This window comes from Musca domestica, unplaced genomic scaffold, assembly GCF_030504385.1.
Source record: "Musca domestica strain aabys unplaced genomic scaffold, Musca_domestica.polishedcontigs.V.1.1 12, whole genome shotgun sequence".
NCBI lineage: Eukaryota > Metazoa > Arthropoda > Insecta > Diptera > Muscidae > Musca > Musca domestica.
The window spans coordinates 110,491-120,799 of NW_026712155.1; the positions used below are offsets into that span (position 1 = coordinate 110,491).

Sequence of the window (10,309 nt, forward strand, 5' to 3'; positions counted from 1 at the left end):
TGTGTGTGAGTGAGTGTGTATGTATGGTGTTTGTATCGCACATCAATGCTGACTATTTTTGCCGAAATCGTTCGTGGCAGTTGAAACTTCCTTTGGCATTTCAGCAATTTGTCGTAATTTTCCTTTACAGTGGAGACGACATGGGAAGTAGGTGGTTGGAGGAGGAAGGGCAGAAGTACATGGGCCACCACGTGGAATGGGAATAATGATAAAAGCACATTTTATTTTCCGGACAATCAGTTTGAAAGCAACCGCAGCCAATTTAGCTAAAAGATTCTTAACAATTTTCGGGCCTTTACTTTCTAACCGCACGGCACGCTGGTGCGTGTAGTGGAAGCACATACGCGCACTCACACCTAGACACGCAATTACGTGTTAATGGCATGAAACAAGCTCTACTCATTGACACTGCACACCGCCTCTGGCCGTGTCTTTCGATAAGTGCTACACTTTGGCCCAACTCAAGCCATGCTCTCCACGAGCCATTAGTCGGACCCATAACAGCTTCCGCTTACCCAATTGAGGCTACCGGGGCCATACACTTCCATGTCCGTGACAAATCACAAACGAAGTAATCTCTTCATTTTACAATGGACACCCAGCATTGACATCTTGGTTTCGTCCTGTCCTCCCCTTGGTGTTACATATTAGTTAACCGGCCGATCCCCACTGATTCCGTAGGTTTGTGCATATTGCGGTTTTACACGCCGAGCATTCGCTCCCACATTGGCGTCTGTGTGGGGTGTCGGGCTCGGCAGAAAACATTAAAATTACTCTTCAATATGCCAGCTTAAAGAAACCCTCTCGACAGTTGAGAACTGAAGTTATTATCACCTACGGATGCACGCCATTTTATTGAAGGAGGAAACCACAAATCCCCTTAAGTGAATTTTATGGCGGTTGTTGCTGGCATCGACGACCGAGAACGCACTGCCTTGTGCTGAACTGATTAACTCGTGCACCGACGACTATACGACACACATACACACATCGAAAGAGTACCGACAAGGATTTCATGTCGTCCTCGTAGCTTTGTGTTTGTCTTTATTAAAAAATACCAAAACTAAATAAGCGACGGCAACAACACAGTCAGGAGAATGAGAAAGAACGTTATTGTTTCAGTTTACGCATAAACAGCAGCTACGTGAGTGCATTTGGAACTCATTTGAGTCGATGAGATGGGGGAATAACACACAATTCATTTCCTTTGTGCCAGCGAAAGGATGTGTAGGGAAGAGGAACACCAAGCTGGAAAAAACTAACTGCAAGCGCGGCAAGGTTGTGGCAGATTATTCATTCATACATACATACACATATATACATATAACAAAACTAAAGTGGATAGAACAAAAACAGTAGACAACGGGAAAGAATCCCCATTGCATTTAAATAGGAATATAATTCAAATGCTTTAAATGGCACTGCAAGGGCCAAGGAGAGACTCATAAACACAATATGAGCCTGACACATAGGTCGATATCTGCGACCTGAATGTTGTACTTCGGACATAGCGGTCGCGTTCATACTGGTGGCCAACAGAGCCCCAACCCTCACTAGTCTGACGAACTAGAAGCGGAGAGGGTGGCTGGCTCTACCAGAAATGTCGTATATGCTTCCTATATCCGTAAATACCTTCCATTCGGGAGAATTTGAAATGGTTGGCTAATTAGATTTCCGTTTAGTTTATTTTTCACTCGCACTCGCCGCTGTCTGTGATCATTAATGAATTGGAATTACGCAGAAACAATCTTTTTAATGCATCCAAAGAGGGTGGTCTACCCAACTTTGGCCATCTTTCAAAATGGACTGCAAAAAGACCATTACTTCTGTTATCCCCTCATAACAGCTGAATATACCAACCAATGTGTTTGAGACATACCAAACGGTAAGTTTGCTGGCACAAAAATGTAACTGGTTATCCTTTGTAGTACCATTCAGATTCGTAATGAGTTGCTTTCTTCTGGGAATCTTTTTCCGTTTGTAAGCAACAAAAGACAACTAATTTACGCGAAAGCATATTTAACGTATAACGTCCAAGTATTTCTAGACAACGAAGACACAACCGGTTGAATATCTCGATCACTGCAGAAGCCAGTTTGAATTTGGGATGAACAATAAATTCCTGATGCATTGCCTTTGGCTGTCTTAAATGCAGTCCCCAGTTCCAAATTCTCAAAGAACACAAGCGATTATGAGATTGCTATATTTTGAAGTAATAATTATTTGTGCAATAATTTAAATAATTATAAAATAAAACGGGTTGATGTGATTGTGCGTCAAAAACAAACAAAGCGTAACACATTCGAAAAAGAAAGTTTGCAGATAGACAACACGAATATGAAAACGAAGTAGAAATGATAAGATTGGCCTTATGCTTGCATATAACGCCAACAAAAAAAGATAATTGCATTTTGATTCAAATCTTTTTTTTTTTGCGTGATACGAGGAATAGGGTATTATTAGAGTTCTAGAACATTATCGCTAAAATTCCTTCAATAATTAATGTTTTTGCTAATAAATAAAAGTGCAAAAAACAGATTTACTAACACAAAACGTTAAAGTCATGCTGCGAATCCATATCACTTTTCAATACTTTATTCGAATCGAATTCGAATTCAAGAATTAAAAAATAAAACAACGAAAGTCCAGGTTGGAGTGACAACATCCCTTCCAGCCTGATGCTTGGACATGCTAACAATAAAGCGTAGAGCCAAATTGCTTGGGGGCATATTTCCGATCTTTCATATCGCATTAGAAGATGGTTTTGTTTTTCTCTTCCTTTTGTTTGGAAAGTTGTGCAACCAAATTTTATTGAACGACCAAAACGAGCTTCATAGAAATAACGGGCAGGACATTTAAAATACTTCCATTGGTATCTGCCAGTCTGGCTGGCGCGCATGATAACTCCCAATTTTTTATTATCAAATTTAGATAGAGATCAGAGATGGATCATATTTGTCCACTAATTCTGGAACCTCAAGCACAAAAGTTAAAATTCTAGAACAAGAAAGGATCAAGCTGATATTTGCGTCAGTAGTGCGATTCTCTTTTGAGTTAAAGACAAAAAACGCTTAAAATTAAATCATTTAATATTTTGGTATGTATCGAAATTGTTCGGCAGGTTAGCATTCAAAATAAAGTGGTCGCTAAGTCCTACCCATAACAATAGAGCTGTTAACTTTAATTCATTCATAATTTTGTATTTTAAGTACCGCTCTTTCTTGTACCTCCCTCGCAAAGGTTTGTGGATAGAACCCCCACGTTTGATCATAGGCTCATACATCAGCACCGGCCGATTTGACTTATTTTCTTGATTCTGGACTGGGAAATGAGGGGTATTGATGGATTCAATACACTAACACCACGGTATTGTAAATTATCCGATCGACTTGTACTTTGATTTCTTATATAAGATTTGGTACAATATTTTTGGATCGCAGATGAGTCAACTTTATGCATTTCCTTTCGAATTTAGCCAGATTCTGAATGAAGGCTGGAGGTTGTGGCCCGACGGACTTTGCTTCCACAATATTGAGACAACAAAACAGGAATTAAGCCTGATTTTAGATACGCCGTCCACAGGGCAACAATGCATGTATATGTATGTTACATATTTGTTGAGGAAAACGCTGAACAATAAGAGCTTGTCATTTGGTGTTGCCATATTCCTCCAAATTGTGTTTTATTGTTATTGTTGTTTTTCAATTCGATATACCACACTTTACGTTTTTAATAATGTCGCAGAACTTGTGATAGCAAGTTTTCAATAAATTGTCGCCTTCATGCGAATTTAGAATACCAGCAAGTCGTATGCCGACACGCCTTTGCGGTTTCCTCGGTTAGGTCTACAAAATAAGGCAACATTTAAAGTTCTGTGATAATATTTTACATGAACCCTTGCGGCCATCGCTACTTTTCATCCATCGCTTCATCCATTTGCACATTAAAGAAATAATTTTGGCGACCTATTGTGTCGCCAAATCTTGGAAGGGGCATTCTGTTTTATGTTGCCACATTTGGGTAGACAAAGAAGAAGGAAGAATAATTGGTCCATCATTTGGACGTCCAAAGCGACGAGCGCTCACTCTGTGCGACAATAGTCTTAAATTGTACAGATATTGTTATAGTTTGGTGGGTATACACCCCGCAACGTGTCAGCGTCCTCAATTTTTTATTTCCGCCATAAAACACATTGTAAATTGAAGTTTCCCCTTCCGAAGTCAGTGGAGGACATGGGCGAAGCATGCGGTTGCTAAAGATTGACCATCGTTTTAATATTTTGCTAAATATTTATGTTTGGAAACTGTCGAATCGAAAATGGCTGTACCATGGCGCCCAAACACACACACACACACCACACACTCGAACTCATTGACACACACGCAGTAAAAACCAACTGCTTTGTGCGTAAGCGTGTTGTATATAGCCTGGTGGGTGGTGAATGCGAGTGGAGAGCACGTCAGGCGGACAAATCTTCACATCAATTCCCGATTGCGGCAATGGTGTCGAAATGTAAAACTGAAAAGTTTGGAAGTTGTATATGTTTCGTAATCCGGTTGCACGGAATAGTTAGTCGGCTTCGCCTCCCCGTATTGCACCCAGCATGGGCAGTGCATCCACATGTTGGACACACATCAGCACCGCTGTCGGAGTGGCGCTGGGACTCGTGCGGACGTACCTTATCCCCGTCGCCCGGCGAATGGTGTGTTAATTAATTGCTCAATTAACTTGATGTTTACCATCTGTTACTGGATACAGCAATAACACTTTATTTCGCAGCCAAACTTGAAGAATCCCGATGATGTTTATGGCTGCGGTGCTGGTGCTTTTGTGAGGGTGACGGAGGTTTGATTTCTGATTCTGTATGCCGTAGCTATGCGAACCGCCCAACCCAACCACAGAGAAATAGAAAGAAACGTGAAACGTCCTCGAGTCTGCATCCAGGGCACAACACAAGTTTGAGCAAAAGTGGGTGTGCGATATATTTAATCGCCAAAGAAGTAACATTCAACTTTCCGTCCGGCAACATAATACTTGCCAAAAGTTCACAAGTCAATTGTTGAGCATTTTGGCATCCCCGTCTTCGCTTCCGAGCCGCCTCCCATACATTGGATGGAGATTTATTACCTTCTGCTGAAAACGTAAGAGACGAGGAAGAAAGGGAGAACTTAATTTTAATATTTTGCATTTTGATGGGAATTTCCGTGAGAATGGTGCAGTTCAAGGGCAAATTATTTGTTGTCAGACATTTTGAGGGAATAAAACTCACGCCAGGTCTTTGCTGGAAAGATTAGGGTGCACGCACATGCACTACACACATTTATTCTTGCTTACTTAAGTTGGCCAAAATAATTTTTTTAGACATTGAAATGGAGTACTTAAAGCTAGTTTGTCCCTGTCTCTTTATATATCTTAAAACTAACGAGCGCCTAGGACGAGGACCGTCTACGTCCACACACTGTATCCTTTGAGAGTGTCCTTGGCGTAACCACTGCTTATAGACTAAATGATTTCCAATCTAAGTAAGAAAATTAAATACTAATTAGGTACCGACTATCAGCTACTTATACCGAGGAGATTATTTGTTGGCTGGCTAGAAGTTGGTTCATTACGAGGTCGTAGTCTGCTATTTGAAGGGAGAGGGAGGGTTTAGACCGCCGTGCTCGACCCAAAGACACCACAATTATCCCTTTTTGAACTTGAGCAGGCAGATGCTCAGCACGAGGAATACTAAAACCCAGGATGATATGGATATAAAACCAGCATAAACGGATGGATTAGACATGTCCCAACCACGTTGTAGGATAGAACGCAGCGATTCGGTAGGCTTCGTCAGAGGCAGGAAAAATGTTATGAACTGCAGGACGGGGTACATACCTTCAATGGGCCAAATGATGCCGCACAGCATAACAATTGGCAGGAAGGACCCCATAGCCACGTACGTAGCAGTGCGTTCCGTATCTACGGCGCACGCAATGACAAAGCCGAAACACATGCCACACAGGCCGTTGAGCAGACAGAGCCCGACCACGAGCCAAATATTACCCACGACCGTCAAGTGGAAGAAATAGAAGCTGACCACGAGGACGAAGATCATTTGGGCAAACATCACGGTGAACTGGGTAAACACCTGCGAGAAGAGGATTTCAGGGCCTGTCACACCGGCTACCAAACACCTCTCCAACATGCCCTCATTGCGATCAATCAACATTGCTCCCGATGTTATGGCCACCGACAAGAAGAAGATGATGGTGAGGATGACACCAGGTGCGGCAAAGTCCGTGAAATTGGGATTGCTGAATCCATATATAGGCGTCTTCCAGTCGACGGGCACTCGACCAAGCTTGGGATTTACATCGCAGTCCGTAAGCATCCTTTCCACGAAATCGAAGAATGTGTATTGCAGGTCCCTGTAAATGAGCGTAGATATCTGCTGATCTGGAAGTGGAAAAAGGCGTTACTTCTTGGGCCGTATGAAATCTATTCCACACTTACTTGACATGTCCAGGCGGACGTCTAGTTCGGACGACTCCACAGTGGCGTCGTCAGTGTATCGCGCATTCTCAGTTCGGTCCACCAGTGAAATAGAGTAGTTGCTTTGGAATATTAAAGATCCCCAGGCTTTGCCTCTCCGGACCAGATCGTGGGCCTCCTCATCACTGTAAGTGTATGTCTACGGGAAAGAATTGTGATTAAAAGTTGCCAGCTTTAAGGAAGGACTGGAATTAAATCCTCTACAGATGCGCCAACCAATTGACTTTACTTGGTTGTCACCTTCGGCTGAGGTTGAGATGATTGTCCTACGCCCAACAAGTAAGAAACGCACAGGGACTAATCTCTCTTCTATTTTATTTCGTCATTTGTCTTGGTCAAGTTAAAATGTGTGCGATGGAGGATTACCGCCTGATGGCTCAATTCTATACGTTATAAGTGTTTCGCCAAGTGGGACAAGAAGAACGACCAGTGAAATGGATGACCATGTGGGGTGTGCGTGGAATGGGGGAGGGGGGGAGGTAAACACGTATATAGCCATAACCGGTGACAAGATTGACAGAGATTTGCAGTTAGTCCTTGTCAAATTGACGTGTGACAGTGCCATTATCGTGGCAATGTTTAGCAACATGTTTTGGTCGCACCTAAGCTGGCCCACAAAGCTTTGACAAATTGAATCAAATTATTGATGGTGTAACACCATCTTCGCTTAGATCCGCAAATGAGACGCCGAGCTACCGAAGCGACACACGACACGTTTCAGATACAATCGGGTGGATCGCATCAAGTTGCGGCAGAACACATGAAAATCTTTCGAAGAATATGTGTTGTACTTTTGTCTGACGTTTAAGTCGGACACACCACTCCCAATATAGGTTTCGAGTCCCATGATAAATCTAATTTCAAATATGGCAGTTATATCCTAAAATAATTAGCCCTACATCCCATATGCGTTCTTGGCGTTAAAGGCGATTAATTATTTTGTGGGAATCCCTTTGAGGTTGTCACCTGAGCAATGGTAGCAAATAGATGGATAGATACTCACCAAAACGTAGCTCTTGTTTTTGACCAGCATATCCAGGTAGCGGCAACTCAACATGGTCTGATTGCAACCCACGGTTTGGGGACAGAACTGTTGGGCAACCATTTCATCCGAAAGCTCGTGATTGGCGACGGCTATCTTAAGGCCCGTGGGGTCATGCCCGATTGCGTAGCAGAACAAAATTATTTGAACGACGGGTAGACCGAGGATAAATAACATGACCCTGTGACAAAGTGGAAACATGAATCGATATCGGAGTCGTAATCGCTATAAGAAGTGCACTTACCCCACGTTGCGGATCATCCACAGGAATTCTTCCACATTAATGCGTGCAAATGGTTTCCACTCATGACATGTAAGTGGTACCAGAACGATGCAGGTATCTCCTGCTCCGGGGGTAACGGTGGTGCCGGTACCGATGAAGAGGTTATTGGATCACGGACAGCCGAGGACATGGATATGTTGTCGCCGAATTCTCCAGATATTTCTGCTGCGCCTTGCTCATCGGATAAATCCAGTGCCGGATTTGAGATGGCTGGAACGGAGACTTGTTCGACAATTTCTTGAGCAATGGAGGACCGTCGTCTCTTGCCCATATTTTGTAGGATGGCTAACTTCAGGAACACTTCCTCTAGGGAATCTGCATTGTATTGTTGCCTCAAATACTCGGGAGATTCCTCTGCCAACATTCGTCCGCCACGCAACAGCCCAATCTGAAAAAACAGAATAGCGCATTAAAAGCTATGGCCAACAAAGCATTGCATGGTTATCCCGTTATCTCTTGTTGGCAGCATAAATCACGCGACATTGATTAACCCCCACTTTTAAGAGTCGAACATGAACTACTTGCGCCATGATATATTGCCAAGTTTCATGAACTTTCGCCCAACTCCTATCTTTATTGGGGTCCAGCTAGGCTTCTCATCGTGGTTTTGCATATCTTCCAAGCAGTCGCGGCGTTGGAGGGCACGTTGGCTAACATCCTCCTACGGCCACCCAAGCACCTGTCGTAGTGTCTTTCCTGCATGGCAGGCCGGAAATTTTAGCCGGTAGCAGGCGGAAATTGACTTAATTGATTTATGTTCGAACATGACTAGACACATCGTCATGCCTTTGCCGCTTCTTCGCTTCTTGGTGGCATGTCAGAAAAGATGTTCCCCTTGCCTCTGACCGAAAATGAGGCAGAGTACAAGTGAAAGCGGAGCCCGAAAACGTAGAGTACACTTGTGTAGTGGAAGGCTTTTGTTTTTGTTTCGCTTGGAATCAACCACCAGGCATTCCAGCTATGTATCTCGGACTAGCCCGCCCACGGACACATCAACACGGCTGTCTGTGAAAGTCTGTTCGCCCACCAGGGAGAGTGTGTGGTCTGCATTCGAAAACTTTTAAGAATTCTCCCGGCCAGCTCTGCAATTATAACAGCATTACGTTTACATATTCATGCCCTTGCATGAGTCGGGCTGGGCTTGGTATGAGTTCTTGGCGTAATTAATGAACTTTATTGGAAGATTGATAAAGTTCGCTTCGTCCTTCGTGGCAAGACAAAAAATTGAATCAAGTGGTGAAGTAAAAGGATAAACCGTAATGTTAGGGCAGACGTATCTGTCTGCCATACATGCAATTGTGTGGACGTAATCCAATTTCGATTTCCTCCCCCCCCCAGCCGGATATAAATTCATTCGGTCAGTATTTTTGTGGCGAATACGAATTAAAACAAATGAAAGTTCGTTCCTCTCTAATCGACGGCGGTAAACAAACAAATGTCTCCGATATATCATGAAATCATACACCGAATAATGCGTTTCCATCTTGACTTTGACTTTCCATCAATGGTCGAATGTCCAGGCAAATGTTGCACAATGCGACTGTGGACCAAGTCTGAATTTATAATACGGTGGTATATACCCTTAATGAAGTCAGAACGGGCGGTATTGTTATTTGAGGATATATGTAAGAAAAGGGTATTCTTTTCGGTGTTGCAAACAAAATGACAAGATAAATATGGCCTCCAATAGGTAATGTAGGCATAGCATGTCCCCAAATAGAAATATAAATTTTTAATTTCGGAAAAATACGTTTTTTACAGACATTACACTGAAAGAAAAATGCTTCGTTGCATCAATGAACCGGTTTCGTTGATTTTTTTCATTGATGCAATGAAAAGCTACATTAATATAATAAAATGTTTTCATTAATGTTACGAACACAATATTTTTTCAAAATTCAGTAAAAATGTGAATATAGAAATGATACATAAAAGCGCTGTCTTATACAAACAAATACGCAACCAAAGTGTTTACAATTAGAGGAAAAATTATGATAATTGTTATATTAAATTTGTGCTCCAATTTAATGGAGAAGTTTCATGAAATGGATGAAACGTTACGTTATGGAGTTCGTTAGACCAAACAAATGATACATGAAACATTTCATATCAATTGGACAATAGAGGCGATCTGCATTTTGTTCATAAAAATACAATTTAATGGAGAAGTTTCATGAAATGGATGAAACGTTACGTTATGGAGTTCGTTCTTAGACCAAACAAATGATACATGAACATTTCATATCAATTGGACAATAGAGGCGATCTGCATTTTGTTCATAAAAAAACATGGGCAGACATGCATAAACGAATCAGAACGTGATTTTTATAAAGGTCATCCAAAAAAGTAGGGTTTATCTCGCATATTTCTACCTGTTACAAACAAATGCACAACGACAAATTACCCACGGAACATAGGATTTATGTATGGTATGAAGCTTTTCTTTCAG

General features: G+C 42.1%; 1 protein-coding gene across 1 annotated transcript in view; it reads right to left on the reverse strand.

Annotated features, from left to right (window-relative positions):
* Positions 1–5,275: 5,275 nt before the first annotated feature.
* Positions 5,276–10,309, reverse strand: part of LOC101898054 (ABC transporter G family member 20) — a 77,234-nt gene continuing 72,200 nt past the window's right edge. Inside the window, 5 exon segments of the mRNA XM_059132318.1 lie at positions 5,276–6,438; positions 6,496–6,673; positions 7,538–7,757; positions 7,821–7,848; positions 7,851–8,247. Of these exon segments, the coding sequence (XP_058988301.1) occupies positions 5,684–6,438; positions 6,496–6,673; positions 7,538–7,757; positions 7,821–7,848; positions 7,851–8,247 (1,578 nt within the window). The 3' untranslated portion in view covers positions 5,276–5,683.